The sequence below is a fragment of the Phocoena phocoena genome, chromosome 6, assembly GCF_963924675.1.
Source record: "Phocoena phocoena chromosome 6, mPhoPho1.1, whole genome shotgun sequence".
Taxonomy (NCBI): domain Eukaryota; kingdom Metazoa; phylum Chordata; class Mammalia; order Artiodactyla; family Phocoenidae; genus Phocoena; species Phocoena phocoena.
The window spans coordinates 79,326,185-79,342,982 of NC_089224.1; the positions used below are offsets into that span (position 1 = coordinate 79,326,185).

At 35.9% G+C, this 16,798-nt stretch overlaps 1 protein-coding gene across 2 annotated transcripts in view; it reads right to left on the reverse strand.

The window, feature by feature from the left end:
• Window positions 1-1,011: 1,011 nt before the first annotated feature.
• The window catches only part of RNF38 (ring finger protein 38), a 55,198-nt gene continuing 39,411 nt past the window's right edge, over window positions 1,012-16,798 (reverse strand). Inside the window, exons 4-11 of one of the 2 annotated variants that reach the window (XM_065878857.1) lie at window positions 13,605-13,772; window positions 12,224-12,394; window positions 10,053-10,214; window positions 9,435-9,541; window positions 7,982-8,066; window positions 4,327-4,448; window positions 2,671-2,770; window positions 1,012-1,248 (exon numbers count right to left, since the gene is read on the reverse strand). In XM_065878857.1, the coding sequence (XP_065734929.1) occupies window positions 1,186-1,248; window positions 2,671-2,770; window positions 4,327-4,448; window positions 7,982-8,066; window positions 9,435-9,541; window positions 10,053-10,214; window positions 12,224-12,394; window positions 13,605-13,772 (978 nt within the window). In that variant the 3' untranslated portion in view covers window positions 1,012-1,185. The remainder of the gene's footprint in view (window positions 1,249-2,670; window positions 2,771-4,326; window positions 4,449-7,981; window positions 8,067-9,434; window positions 9,542-10,052; window positions 10,215-12,223; window positions 12,395-13,604; window positions 13,773-16,798) is intronic. The other variant, XM_065878858.1, reaches the window with a different exon arrangement.

Below are 16,798 nucleotides of genomic sequence, written 5' to 3' on the forward strand. Positions count from 1 at the left end.
TTTCTGAAAACAATTTAGTTGCCTATGGGAGCTTGAACAAAGAACATATCAGAAGTCAAGCTGAGTTAACAGATTTTGTTCTGGTGGAAGTAGAGGAGGTGAGACTTCATGGGACCAGTGGTATTCTTAGAAATATATTACTCAAATATCTTCAGAATAGACTACAAATCTAAACATTAAAAAAAAAAATCACAAGTACTTCCGGTAAGAAGCTTACTGGAAAGGTAAAGGGAAAACAAGAGAGTATCAACATTCAAATCATTGATTGAAATGCTAATATTGCTAATTGATGATGTATGATATTGCACCTTCTTTTTGGAAACAGCAAGTTGGAGATTTAAAAATTTCTTTTTCACAACAGAATGAAACTATCAGGTTCATGGAGTGAGAATCTGTTACACTTTTTTCCTTAAGTGACCCACTTGGGATCACCAACGAAGAGAAGGTGACAGCTGCCTGAAGCAAAGGAAGAAGGCTTTTCTCATTCCATTCACTGGGAGGGAAGGGGATGGAGTATTCAATGCTTATAATTGATGCACCCTTATCAATCAGTGTGCAACAGCAAACACAAGGGAAAAACCAGTGTACAGTACTAGTGCTGTTTAAATAACACACCAGGTTATACATTGCAGCATAATTAAAACTACACACACATTCTTGGTACATGCTGGTATACAGGATCTCATACACACTTGAGCTACCATGCCCTCACACAAGTAGTTTCACACATTCTCTCTCACACACACACAGATACATTTATCACCAACAGTCATACGCTGCATTCATTTCCACTCACAGTTTCTGAAGGCTCTATATAAGGTAGATTGCTATATCATCTGGAGCTACCACTTTTTATAAAAGCACATGCTAAAAGATCACGTCCACGGTAATCTTGCAGCAACACTCGGAATGATCACACGAAAACCAGGGAATGTTAGTGCACACACAAAATTAAGCTAAAGAAAAAGTCTTTGGAGTTCCAATCACACGGTTAGTATAACAATCCCATAATTGTGAAGACTAATTGTAAGCTTTTATAGTTGATTAAGTCACACAGTGCAAAGAAAGGTCCATTGACCCTTTTGGTAAAGGGAGGGCTGGAAGCCACACAGATTAAGTTCAATGGATAGTCCATATATACATGTGATGAGGAACACCCAAGTTAAATTTGTGCTCTTAAGTTGGTCATTCTGAATCCCGATGCACTTCTGAAGCATCAGCTCGGCAGATTGGGCAAGTACGATTTGCCTGAAACACAGAAGAGAAAACTTGTTTGAATTTTGACTTATACGGTGAAACATATTAAAAGCAACAGAACTATTTTTACTTTCCACATAGTTTTTACATTCTTTGTTTCTTTAAGAAGGTACAAGGCAATCATTTAATCTTTTAAAATATACTCCACAAACCTCAAAAACAATAGCCTATGGATAATTTTTTAATAGGTCTGTTTCAACATACAGACAAAACTACCCATCACCAGTTTAGACAAATTTAATAACCGGCTTAAAACTCCATCTCAACAAATGGCACTACCATTGGCTGTGCTGCTAAAATCAGAAACATTAAGCAACACCTGCTCTCTTACGTTCTACGAAGTATTTTTCATCAAATACTCTCATTTTTACGTTATGACAGCTCTCAAATCAAGTACTCTTCTTTTCATCCAACTTCTACTGTTTCTTCTCCATCTGGCCCAGAACATCCTTATTTCAACTCTCTGTCTCTCAGAAATTATCTCTATTCCATTCTCCAAACTGTGGCCGTGATCTTTCTAAAACATATCCTCTCACATGTTTTCAGGATCAAGTCCAAACTCCCGCACACTTCACAGTGACTTTGCAATAAGCTGGCTCCTGGTTTTACCTCTGAACCCCTCTCTTCTCTTGCCTCTCTCCCTCACACTCTAGCCATCAGCCACATGGAACCTGTGATTTTCTGGTCATTCTCTGTTCTCACATGTCAGGGCTATGCATATATAATAACCTCATTTTTCTAAAAAGTCTAGACTCTTTGCCTTCAAGATTCAGTTTGGACTAAACTGGGTACCCTTAATCTGTGCTCACACAGAGGACTGATTCTATTTTATTTTAACTCATCTGTCTTCCTCACCAACCGTGAAGTTATCGATGCCAGTATTATCATCTCCTACTCAGAATAATCTAAAACAAACCATTAAGTTTACTAAATTATTTTACTTCATCACATTTTTATCCTACTATTATAAAAATTAGAAAATAAGAAGTCCCTGAAATAATTTCACCCTGGCATACTATTAGAATTTGTGTCTTTGGACTCCCCCCGACCCATATACACAAAGGAGAAAATGGTCAGAATTATGTAAAAGCACTAGAGGTTTATTTCTCATGTAAATCTCTGACAAAGAACCTCCAGTGAGGTCCCCTCTAAACTCTTAGAAGGAAGTTAGGACATACTGATTATCAAGGACAGAAAACCCATTTTCAGATTTTGCTCAATCACTCCCACGCTGATGATTGTAGTTCATTTCTACTGGTCTTTTCTCTTAATTTGCAGAAATCATACTGAAAGCTGTGTTTCAGTTTTGTCTCCTTAATCACCCTCCACCAAACCATGGACTTACTCTACATGAAACTATGATGCATAAGAAAGAAAATGCGATGTCATTCTCTTCAGATGCAATCATTTTACCTTAAGCCATTTGTCGACACACTTGGCATGGAACTCGTGGTTACAGGGTAAAACTCTAAGTAGCTGCCTTGACTCAAAATCACACATGCATACTACACACCTAAAATAAAGCAAAAAGATTGTTTAACCATAAAACCAAGTGGGGTTTCTATTTTGTTACAACTATCGAAGCCTACAAAACCAGTTACCATCTCACTTATCAAAATATTTAAATTTTAAAACAAAATAATCTATCAATACCTCGAAAAAAGCATGATATTAAGAAATTTAGTAGGAGTGCTTTGCTTTACTGAGTGAGATCATCAAGAAAATTTCTGGCTTAACATCCAAGACAACCTTAATACTGAAGATACTATTATATTCAACAAATGGGGTTGGAACAGCTGGATACCCATATGCAAAAGAATGAAGTTGGACCCCTACCTCACACAATATATGAAAATTAACTAAAAAATGAAAAGCCTAAATGTAAAAGCTAAAAACAATTAAACTTTTAGAAGGAAACACAGGAGTAAATCTTCATGACCTTGGAACAGGCAATGGTTTCTTAGAGATGGTATCAAAAGCACAAGAAACAACAAACAGAAAACACAGATAAACTGAACTTCATCCATTAAAAAAAGAAGTGCTTCTAAAGATGCCAATCTATAAAGTGAAAAGACAACTAACTCACAGAATGGAAGATATTTTTGAAAATCATAAATCTTATAAGGACTTATATGTATAATATGCAAATAACTTCTATAACTCAATAAAGACAACCCAATTAAAAAATGGACAAAGAATGTGAATACACATTTCTCTAAAGATATATAAATGGCCAATAAGTATAGTAAAAGAGCTCAACATCACTAGCTATCTGGGAAATGGATATCAAAACCTCAGTGAGATACCACTTCACTCCCACTAGGATGGCTAGAATCAAAAGACAGACAATAACAAGCGCTGGTGAGGATGCGGAGAAACTGAAAACTTCTATACACTGCTGGTGGGAATGTAAAATGGTATAGCCAATTAGGAATGAAGTGATACAGTAGGGGGCTGAGCCAGGGTTTAGAGGGTTGGGGAGAAATGGGGAGTGGTTACTAATAGATGAGGTTTCTATTGCGGGTGATGAAAATGGTATAAACTTGATTGTGATGATGCAAATCAAATTCAGAGTTGCAAAATTCTATGAATATACTAAAACCCGCTGGATTATACACTTTAAATGTGAATTGTATCTAGCAGAGTTGCTATTAAAAAAGATACTATAATAAGGAGAATCTTCAGGTAAAACCCTCAAATTTTACAGGTATGAAACTTTTCAATCTAATATAATTCTAGTGTTTGAATTAAAAACCATAAGATTTCTAGGCCACCTAAAAATCCAGAACAGCCCTGTCCAACAGAACTTTCTCAGGTGATAGAAATGTTCTACATCTACATCTTCTGATATAGCATCACTAGCTAGTGCAACTAAAAATTTTAACTTTTATTTTATTTAATTTAAATAGCCCCATGTGACTAGCAACTATCTTACTGGACAGCATAGGCCTAGAGTATGAAATAGTCACTACTTATCTTTATCAAGTTATCTTTGACTTCCAAGCTTTTATTTCACAAAAGGTGGAAAACGAAATTTAACACAGAATGAGGTCAGGAAAATATACTTACAAAGTCTGTTCTGACTGGTGGTTGTTAGGATTGAACCGGTAAGAAGGAAGTTGTTCAATGTCTGCTTTAGTCAGTCCTCGAGGCTTGGCCTCTCCCAGTCGCTCTGCTAGGTTTAACAGGGCCTACAGAGGGAAAGAGAGACAGAGCCGCATTTTTCTTTAAATTTTATATTCCAATATATATATATTTTAAACTACCTTTATTATGGAAAAATTTTAAATACATACAGAAGTAGAGAAATAGTATAAAGAAATTACTTCCATATGCTCATTACCCAGGCTCAACAATTCACAGCTACTTCATTTCATCTTTTACTGTCCACTCCTAAACCCCAGATTATTTTGAAAGAAAACTAAAACATAGGATTTCATTGGTGAAATAGTTCTGTTTGTTATCTTTAAGACAGTCTGTCAACCTCAGCATTTTGGACATTTGGGGCTGGATAAAATTTTGTGGGAGGTTTTTCTGTGCACTGTAGGATGTTTAGCAGTAACCCTGGCCTCTACAAAAATATCTCCAGATGTTGCTAAATAGTCTCTAAGGGATAAAACTGTCCCCAGGTTGAGAACCACCACCAATCTAAAAACTAAAACACTTTTTAAAAGAATATAACCACACTAACATCATCACACCCCCAGAATTAGTAATTCCTTAATGTCAAATACCTCTGATTGTTTCAATTATTTTCAAAACACTTTTTGAAATAGTTTGTTCAAATTAGGATCCAAATAAATCCATGTTACCACTGCTTGACATCTCAAGTATTTTTTTTTACTCTTTTATTTGTTAAAGAAACCAGGTCAATGGCCTGTAGAAATTCGCAGTCTGAATTTTGCTGACTGAACCTCCCCACCCCTGACTCGTGTGGTTTAATAACGTTCCTTCCTTGTCCCCTGTACTTACTATAAATTGGAAGATTTTACTATTTCCATCGTAAGGCTCAGCATGTCTAGTTGTTATGTTAGCTAGCACTGATGGAACACTGCCTACATCCATTAATTCATTAAAAATGGCAAAACGGTAGTATTTTATCACTCTTTCTTCATTAGATGAAATACTTCTACACTGATCAGCTGCCTCATATTAAACTATACTCAGTAGTTTAATTTACATAAAATAGGCAGGATAAGACCAATGAGTTTTTCTTTTATTTTTTGAAGTATCACTTATGAATTCATGGATTTTAACACAGTCGATATGTTTCAACACATTGCAGCTATTATGCTTGATTTTACACTAGTACCTCCTTTCTCCCAGTTTTCAATGGCTCTAATTGCTCATTTGCTTTATCCTACAATCAGGCAGCCATGTGCATGCTGCTTCCCCTCTTTTTTATTTTTTTAAGGCTGCCACAGGGTTAAGAGGATAGGTAACAAAGAAATAATGATGGACAATGAGAGGAATAGATTTAATTTCCCATAATATCAATAATCAGTGCTGTGATAACTGTGTTTTAACATGCTGCTGCTGCAACACTGCTTTTGGTGCAGCTTTATTTGGAGAATTGTGTCTTCTAAATAAATTGCTCCCCCTTCCCCATGCATGCCCCTAAGTCCTTCTAAATGCTAGTAGATGGTAATTTGTTAAATTTAATTGATGCTGATTACAATTAGCTATAAAGTTTATGATAGAGGTGATATATCTTTTACACCTATATTTTATATTCTATAGGACACTAGGTCAAGTAATATAATTTACGACCATTATTTTAAACCCTTATCGGATGGAGAATGTAATGATAATTGAGCCCTCAACAAACCTACATGATCTGAAAGCAAGACAACTGAAGGCAGGACATGATTAGTATGTATTGTTTTATAAGACCTATGAGAGCAAAAAGGGAGAGACTCACATAGACCTGGGAATGGGCTAGAAATGCCTTTCACAGAGGTAGCAGGTTTTTAACTGGTTCTTGAAAGATGGCCATGTGCAGGAAGGGGGAAAAGTTCTTAAGCAGAAGAATCAAGGGGAATAAAGGCACTGAAGCAAGGATGTATAGGGCAGACTCAAAAAATGGTGAGTACTCTGGACTAGGGTGTGTTGTAGGCATGTATACTATGAGACAAAACCAGAAAAGCAAACAAGACTATTGACTGGATTGAAGTATGACTTTGCAGAAGATTAAACATAGTCAACCCAAAATACAGTTTAAAAAGGGACTCCTGGGACTTCCCTGGCAGTCCAGTGGTTAAGACTCCACACTTCCACTGCAGGGGTGCAGGTTTGATCCCTGGTCAGGGAACTAAGATCCTGCTGCCACATGGCGGGGCCAAAAGATAAAAATTAAAATTAAAAAAAAAAAAAACAAGAAAGGGACTCCAATGCCAAACACAAAATATTTTTCTTATACTAGGGTGGTATGTATCACTGTTTTTTTCACTGATATGTATATGATTTAACAAAGAGCTGTCCTTTTCAGCAACATGACTTATGACTTAATTTTAATACAGAATGCCTAAAGGATAACCAACTCCTTTTCTTACTACTCTGTACAAAACTAGCATAAACAGTGTAGAAACAGGAAATTATTATAGCCCCTTTCTCAAGAAATCTGAGAATGCAATCCAAAGGACACTGCATTGTGACTGTATATGCAGAAAGTAACATAATGGCATTTAAAAAATTACAAAAGGACAGATAGCATTTGGCCTGATCTCTTCCACATGCAAAAAAAAAAAAAAAAAAAAAAAAAAAAAGGTGCTGTAAGATTGTGTTTGCGTATGTGTGTCTTTCCTCCCTATTCCCAGGTTCAATTCACCTAAAAAAATGAACAAAAAAACCCTGTTCCAGTATTCATACTGCATAAATAGAGACTCATAAATAGAGTGAGGCTGGGGTAAGGCAGTACAAAAACAGTCACATAGTCACTCACATTCAACATTTCCAAATCCAAATGTGCCTTCCAACCCTTAAACTGTCTGTCCTATTCCTAACCTCAAATAATATGACAATGTCAATACTATTTGCCCCATCATCTTTGAGTTTGCCTTCTGCACAAGCTATTGTAGTCCTTTTGCAAAGCATCTTCTCTTGCAACCTTCCCACTCATAACCCTGACACTACCACAAACCATTCAATGATCAAATCCTGCTGATTCCAGTGTTAAAATGTCTTTCAAGATGTACTCTTTTCTATTTGCAGTTCCCATAGTTCAGAACTGGCATGGTTTCAGAACATCCACTCATAATTCACCATTTTCTTTTACATTCTTTCACAGGAACTGTATGTAATTCTAATAGAGCACCAAAGTCTATCTTGTTATCATAACTGTGTGGTACATGCTGAAATATCTTTAAGGATGAACAGTATTTTTGATACATTTGTATCTTTTTTTTTGTGATACGTAGGCCTCTCACTCCTGCAGCCTCTTCCGCCGCGGAGCACAGGCTCCGGACGTGCAGGCCCAGCGGCCATGGCTCACCGGCCCAGCCGCTCCACGGCACACGGGACCCTCCCAGACCGGGGCACGAACCCGTGTCCCTCGCATCGGCAGGCGGACCCCCAACCAACTGTGCCACCAGGGAAGCCCACATCTGTATCTTGAAATATACAATGGATTTACCTAATAAATGTTTAATTAGATCAATGAGTTGAATAGCACAATATTTTTATGCATACAAAATTCCCCAAATTAATTCACATTTCACCTACTAACCTCGTAATTTTCTACTTCTCCATCTTCCACATCCAATTCAAAACTGAAAGTTGGGCCCACTGCAGGTGGCACTGGAAGCATTGATCTGCAATGAAAATAAGCAACACAAGCATTGATAATGCATTAATACATCATTTCAATGAACAGGATGAGAAGAACAAGGCCAGTGCTAAATGGATAAAGAATGGTCAGTGTTGATCAGTGACAACCTTTTAAAGAAACTGACTTCACTAGTAATAAACAATTAAAAACTGACATTAAAAAAATACCATTCACAACAGCATAAAAAAACATGAAACATTATGGATGAATTTAACTAAACATGTGCAAGACCTGTATAATATAAACTGTAAAAATACTGCTAGGATAAATTTTAAAAGATGAATAGAGAAATATACCATATAAGTAGGCCAGAAGACTCAATACTGTTAAAGATGTCAATTCTCTTCCAAAACTCACCTACAGATTTCATGTAATCCCTACCACAATGCCAACTTTTTAAAAGTAGAAACTGATTGCTGATTTTAAAATTTATATGGACATGCAAAAGACTTTAAATAAAATCAGTTTAAGAATGAAGTTGGGAGATTTATACCATCTGATTTTAAGACTTACAATAAAGCTACAATTATCAAAATAGTATGATATAGGCACATGGCCCTCTGGTATAAAGACAACATTCCCCAGCCTTCCAAGAAGGTAGTTACAGACATGAGACTAAATTCTGGCCAATGGGGCGTAGGCAGGAGTCATACATGCAATTTCTAGGAAGTTTCCTTGAGAGGAGGCAGGTAGGCAGAGAGATCCATCTTCATTTTTGCTAGCTGGAATGTGGATGCAATGGCTAGAGCCTGAGGAGTTATCTTATATCATGCAGAGGAAGCCATAAAATTCTGAAGATAGTAGAACCATTCCTCAGGGTTATGGAGCTAACGAACCATGTTTGAACTGCCTATTTCTAGACTTTATTACATGAGAAAGAAATGTCATATTTAAGCTATGGGTGTTTCTGTTACAACCTTAATCCTAGAAGAGTATTTCTAAGGCACAAAAATACAACTTCTTTCTCCCTCTTCCTCTGAGAGAAGTAGCAGCATCAAATGCTCGATAACCAAAAGAAGGTGGCAAGTGATGCCAGCTGTAAAAGAGGCAAAAAATGTAAACTTCTCTATCTTTTGATTTGTTAAACCTATCTTCTGGCTCACAAATTTCTCCCCCACGCCCCCCAACTTCTACCTTGTCCTTGCTCTTTCTTTCACCCTTAAATGGTCCCCCCTGACCCCAACCTCTTAACAATTGAAAGAGGGGGGGACCTCTTAATATTGTTAAATAAAAACAAATATCTAACACACTCTAAATTAAATATATACCACACAGAAATGTTCATAAAGGAAAGAGAATCTCAAGGATGTCAAAATTCAGAACTCATTAAAATAAAAAAGACAGAACTTACAACACATATGGCAGTAAGCTGGGATGATAAGGGGGAGGTGGTATTGGCTGCTGGGATCGATATCTACTACGTCCTGTGAGCCTCCGAGGCATAAATGGAGGATAAGACTGTAGAGAAAAAAATGGTAAAACAATTTTAAATCATTCTACTTTCACAACTTTTTAAGCTGTCGAATAAAGTCTTTTCTTTTTTAAAAACCTAGGAAGTTTACTGTTCAAGTGGTATTTAATATTTCTTAAATGTTAACACAGATGCGACAGCTTGTTTAAAACGTACACTTAGGTGTACTTCTAAATATAATTTTCCAACTGACTGCAAGAATACATTTAAAATTCTAAACATGTAGAGTTATACTGAAACACAGAACTCGAGGGGCTTCCCTGGTTGTCCAGTGGTCAAGACTCCACGCTCCCAATGCAGGGGGCCCGGGTTCCATCCCTTGTCAGGGAACTAGATCCCACATGCCACAACTAAAGATCCCGCATGCTGCAACTAAGACCTGGTGCAGCCAAATAAATAAATAAATATTTAAAAAAAAAAAAAAAAAAAAAAAAGAAAGAAACAGAACTCAAAACAAGTAATCAAGTAATAAATTAATAACAATGAATGAAAACTTACTACTCCAAAGGAAACCTCCTGATGCAAAGGATCATGTGTTAAGAACTGCAAAGGAGCTGATGGAGGCAATGTTGGGGGATGGGCTGATGGCGGGTAAGTAAAACCTCCTACAGGAAGATGTTCTCCTAAGAGTTCCACTTCGTTTTCTATCCTTTGCAGAGGCTGAGGGGTGGGAAAAAGAAAACTAATATACTTCCAATATTTAGACAGATTGTGCCTTATAGTAACAAAAATCAAAAACCCCAAAATACATCTTTAAGGTCATGCATTTCTTGATGTTTACATCAATCTAAATTCATGCATGTGGACATACACTATAGTAAAATCTTACTGCCTTTAACTGAATTTCAGTAAGAAAATCTCTCAAACATGTTATTAAATATTTCTTTCACTATTTGAACTTCTTTAAAAATTATAGAAGGAAAGACAAAAAGTCATGTAGTAATCCAATTATATGAAAGTTAATATTACTTTAGTCATGGCACACTGACCTACATCAGATTTTCAGAAACAACCTTTAACAGATGAAATCAAACACAGTACATATTGTAAATGAGAACTAAATAAGGCTAAATGGAATAGAACACAGCAGGCTGTATACTATAGTAGAAAGTTTACAGGCTTTGGCATTAGACAAACTCTTGGTACTGCAACTAATGAGCCATGTGGCTTATATATAAATTACTTATAATCTGAACCTCAATACTATCATCTATAGAACTGATATGTTCACAGCCTACTTAAAAAGTATGTTGTGAACACTGAAACAATGCTCAAAAAGCACACAGTGCTATGCAAAGCACATCTGCTATAGATTTGCTTATTCTGGATATCTCATATATATGGAATCATATACTATGTGGCCCTTGTATCTGGCTCCTTTCACTTAGCAGAATGTTTTCAAGGTTTATCCATCTTGTGTTTGTGTAGTTTGTGTATCAGTACTTCATTCCTTTTTATAGTTGAATAATAATCAACTGTAGATATGCCATGCTTTATCCATTCATCAGTTAATGGACTTTTGGACTGTTTCCACTTTTTGGCTATTAGGACATTTTGGGGATAATATTTTCATTTTGATTCTCTTGGGAACATACATTCTTAAATGTTAGTCTAACTTCTTTCCACAGTTAGAAAATGGCAACACAGTATTCAAATACAAGTAACTGCTACCACTTTACTTTGGAAGCTTATGTACGCTTGATTGAGGAAGTTTATGTATGCTTGTATGATGACTAAATTTAGTTTTAACCTTGAATTCCCAGGTATGGGAAAAGCTTCCTAAGGAACATCCTGGCATGAATCCTGTCCTGATTCTAATAAAAGATTTTTTGGTAGGAGTAACTTTAACTTTTCAGATTAGCCAGGTAACCTCACCTCTCACCTCTGCCTGAGACCGAGCATGGGGCATAAATCCTAAGTAAAGGATGGTCAGGCTCTGCTAGAGTAACCGTCAAGCTCCTTTCACAGGGCCAACCATTTCCACTCCAGTTCCACTCTAACCATTTCTATATGTTCTTTCCCCTATTCTCCCTTAATGCCTGATGGTTCAGATGGTTCAACTTGGCCTGTCCAAAAAACAATGGGGTCTTCTTCCTGTGTCTTTCCTTCCACTGATACAGTGCTTACCTCTTCCAGCCCCATGAAATAGTATGCCTCTCAGCTATATTCCATCCCCAGGACAGAGTTAACTATATTAATAGACTATCTCATATACTTTTCATCAAAACACAGTAGAAAACCAGCCTTTGGAAAAAACAGTTGAGGTTCAAAGGATTTACTTGCCTAAATGAATATAAATATTATTCTAACAAGTATAAATAATTCTATAATATTTTCATTTTCCATTTTAGAAACACATGAAAGGAAAAACCAGACTGTATTTTTTTTAGATTTACTTCCCAAAGGACTGCAGATACGAAAGAACAAATTTGATTAGATAAGTGACATATCAAATAACTAGAAAAACTTAAGAAGCCAAGATAATTCTAGATAAATTATATCTATATATATTTGTATCAGTGGGGATTCCTTAATTCTTTTAAGAACCAGAGAAGTGCCTAAGTTATAATTTTTAAATGGTAACAACTTACATCTACTGAATTAATCTGTCTTTTAGGTCTAAACATTCTGTGAAAGTTAAAGATATAAGTAAGAGTAGAGATACCTACCGATCGTGACTGCTGTGTTTGAAAAGGGACAAACTGGCCTGGAGGTGGCAAATGAGGAGGGTGATGGGGAGAAAGGTGAGGAGGATGTAAAAGAAATGGATCGCTAGAAATAAGGGGTGGAAACGCAGCGTATGGTACTGGTAAGTGCTGAACTGAACATGCTTGAAGCATCTGTAAGAGAAACCATTATTTTTTGTTAAAAGTATTAGAATATATAATTAATTTTAAAAAACCTATACAGTGAGATTGAAATGTTACTGCCGTATCCCTCCCAAAAATCATACCAAAATGTTTTAATAACCTATATTAACAATGAAATACTAGTGTATTTTGCATCTGTTAGTAAAATAATGGTAACTAGTAATTATTCTGGATCTTATATAGTTCTTATAAACCAGTCAAAACACGTACCTTTTACTTAAGCTTTTGTAACACCTATGAAATGGAGGGAAAGTGCTGCATAGGAGAGGAATCTCTTTCCACTTGGTTTAAAATATAGCAGATATTACTACTTTCCAAGAAGCTCTCCTTTTCAATCTTGTAGATTTTATTTCTAAGAGCCCAACTCACAACTAAATGCTTTATGGTCTCTCAATATTTTGGTCTGCTAATTTAGAACACTGGTTCTATAATCTATTACTGAGAAACCAAGCATGGGTAAATTAATCTGTTAAATTGGTGTTGGTATTTGTATGTATGTGTTTGTTTTAATCTCAAATTCAAACACGGATATTAGGATTATATTAAGATTTAGCAAAGTGATTTACTTTGAAGACATTATTGACCTTCGACAAGTCATTTAAATCCTCTGGTTTTCAGCAACCTCATTTTTGAAATAAGGAGGCTAGACTGGGGGCTGGTAAAGGATAAAGCATAGCTTGTAAGAGGCAGAAAGAAGTGAGCGTGAACCCCTGTTTTCTCAAGCTAATTTTTCTCTATGATATTAAGCAAGTCATTTTCAGTTTCATCAGGCTTCCTATAGTGAGGAATAAGTAAGACCAAGTATTCAAAGTGCCTGTTAAAACCCAGTAGGTGCTGAGACTATTAATGTTGATCACTAAAGTCTCTGAGACTTTATTACTAACCAGTCCAATATCCTATGTTAAAACCCCAAGCCCAGTCTTTATCAAGGTTTAATTATAAAGTGCTGATATGTGAGGAACATGCTTTGACCTTCAAAGGCTATTAAAATATGTGTAATTTAATGTAAAAACGTATCAAGTTTTAAAGCTAATTTTATTAAACTGTTACTGTACAGGTGCTATTGAAATTTGTTGCAATAAAATTGCCTTTTTTACTCGAAACTGAAAAGGTACAAGTCTCTCAGGTTTTGCTTATATAACACATTTAGCCACTCTAAAGAAGGACTGCACAGACTTACTGGAGGAGGCACACTACAGACAGGGAGGTGCTGTCCACTGAAAACCACAGAGCATCCTGGGACCTGTTGTGTACTGCAAGCAGGGATGTGCTGGCCTGTGCAGAGGGGAATCCCATGTGGTGCCACTGTTGTTACTGTGTAAGAAACAGGAACGGTGCCCTGATGGAGCTATTAGGAAAGAAAAACAGAACATTAGAACTTTTAACTGTTTGGATAAAACATCAACTATTAAAAATTAAGATCTGGGCATTTACTGATTCTCCTCTTCGCTGCACATATTTTCACAATGTACTAGTTTCAACCAAAATATTCTTATCAAAAGAAAAGAAAGGTGACTGTTTCAAGAGTACTATATTACTCAGTGACCTGGGTCTAAAGTCTTCCCTCAAAAAGACTTAAAAAGTCCAGGAGAATAATGAATTGCTATATTAACTCTTCTAGCCTGCTCTTAAGAGCAGAAAATTTTTCTAAAGAGGACATTTGGAAAAATGAAACATATCTTCTAATGACCTGGTGACATTCAACAGAAAAAAAAAACTTTGTTTAACTGCAACTAATGAAACAATGTAAAGTACTGATAGCATTTTTAAAAAGTTAAATAATTTCCTTCTCTCCTGGCCAGTTTTATTCCCACCCTACCTATCTGGAAGAAATCAATATTAATAATGTGTTCTCCCACATCATTCTCCATGAGTATATAAACATATGCTAGTATGATTATCCATGAACTATTGTCATGTTTGGCTTTGTTCTTAACAGAAATGAGATATTACCCTGCAACTTACTTTTTTCAATTAATATTGTAGATATCTCTTCAAGGAAATTAAAAGCAATTCATTCTTTTTGACACTAACAAGATATTTCAAGTACACTCATCACTTTAACACAGTCCTATCATTTATATACTAGTGGACATTCAAGTTGTATTCACTCTTTCTACCAATTCAAATACAACCATAAAAAATGTCACTGAACTTATATCCTTACATATTAGTTTCATTTATTTCATAGGGGTGACTGGGTAAAGGGGTGAATGTATTTTAAACTTTAGCAAAAGTCTGGACGGATTAAGTCACAATCCCAACAGTAACAATAGGACTCCTAGCACCTCCATTCCAGGTAGATGTATTCGCATTACAAGCATGCTCACCTACTAGAAGAACGGCGGGGGGGCGGGTGAAAAAAAAACAATATCACAACCGGCTTGCTTTAAATTTGCATTTCTCCGATTAGAAAGGTTCAACATCTTTTTTTTTTTTTTTTTTTTTTGTGGTACGCGGGCCTCTCACTGCTGTGGCCTCTCCCGTTGCGGAGCACAGGCTTCGGACGCAAAGGCTCAGCGGCCATGGCTCACGGGCCCAGCCGCCCCGCAGCATGCGGGATCCTCCCGGACCGGGGCACGAACCCGCGTTCCCTGCATCGGCAGGCGGACTCAACCACTGCGCCACCAGGGAAGCCCCCAACATCTTTTAATATGTTTATTAACCATTACATATTTATGTGAATAATCTATATCCTTTGCTCACTGCCCACTTTCTACAAGGTTGTCCATTAACATTATAGTTTGGCTTTCTAATTAGAGATACGTGTAACAAAAATATTTTCCCAGTCCATGTTTTATCTTCTGTTAAACTCTTTATTTAATGGTAAATAAACCCTCTCTTTTCCTCTAAACTGAAATACATCTTTTTTCATCAATAACTTCCCAAACATACCTGGATCTATTTCCTGCCAAATTTGTGCTGTGTCACTTCTAGTATCTTACTAGAAAAGTTAGTAGCTAGTAAGACAAATTCTTCTCATTACCATACTTTCTTTTCATTTTATTTTTGGGCCATTTTCACACATTTATTCTTATGTAAATAACCTTAAGTAATTTTATCCAGTTTCAAAACCCACTGGAATCCTAATTTATATTAATTGTATTAAATGTTATTTTACAAAGGACATAATTTTATATTACAGCTTTTCATTGGAATACATGTCATTACATGTTCACTACTACAGTACTGTACCTTCAAGAAATTAGTTTTCTTCATAAAGATTATATTATTCTTATTAAATTTCCTCAAAATTCTTTTGTAAGTTTGTAGACTTTGTTATATTGCTGATAGATTATTTTTCTCTATTTCCATGTCAAACTGCCTTTTTTCTTCTTTCTTTTTCTTTTTTGGCCATACCACATGGCATGTGGGATCTTAGTCCCCCAACCAGGGATCAAACACTTGCCCCTTGCAGTGGAAGCTCAGAGTCTTAACCACTGGATCGCCAGGGAAGTCCCCACGTCAAATTGGTTAAGTGCTAGTAATGAGAAAAGTTACTAATTTTATGTTTCTCGAATCTAACAATGTTATCCAATTTTTTAATTCTAGTACTTTTAAAAATTACAATCTCCTTTTCTATGTATACAACTATATTTGCTAAGACTCAACACAATTATTTACTCTTGTCTTTCTGCGTTACTAATGAAGAACCTTCAAAAATGATGCTCACAGGCACCTATCTTAGATCTGATTTTAATGGATATGTATACAAAATCTTTAATGTTCTGGATTCTAATCCTTTCTCAGAAATAGTATTGTGAATATTTTCTTCCAGACAGTGGCTTGCTTTTTCACTTTTAAAATACTGGCTTTTGGATGAGCAGAAACTTTTTATTTTAATGAAATCCAGTATGTTGGTGTTTTACCAAGCAGCTAGTACTTTATATATCCTGTTTAAGAAATCTTTGCCTACCTTATGAAGACATCTCTTTTATTTTATTTTCTTTATCTTTCACATTTAAATCTAGAAACCAACTTTATTTTTGTGTACTATATGAAGTAGGAGCCAAGGTTCAAATTTATCCACATAGATATCCAGTTGTTTTCACACCATTACTGAAAAAGACCTTCCTTTTTCTCCTGGAATTCCTTTGGCATTTTTGCCAAAAATTAAGTGACCAAAATATATGTCTAAGTCTATTTCTCACAATGAACACAAGTTCTTTAATTTATCAACAGTTCTCTGTATAGTTAGTGCTTTTCCTATGTCTTGAAGAAAGCCTTCCCTACTTAAGGTCATGAAGCCATTCCCATTTTACTTTCTTAAAAGCTTATATTGCCATTAACATTTACATCTTTAATCTACCTGGAACTGACATTTGTAGATGGTATGAGATAAAGGATCCAGTTTCATGTTTTCATTTGGATATC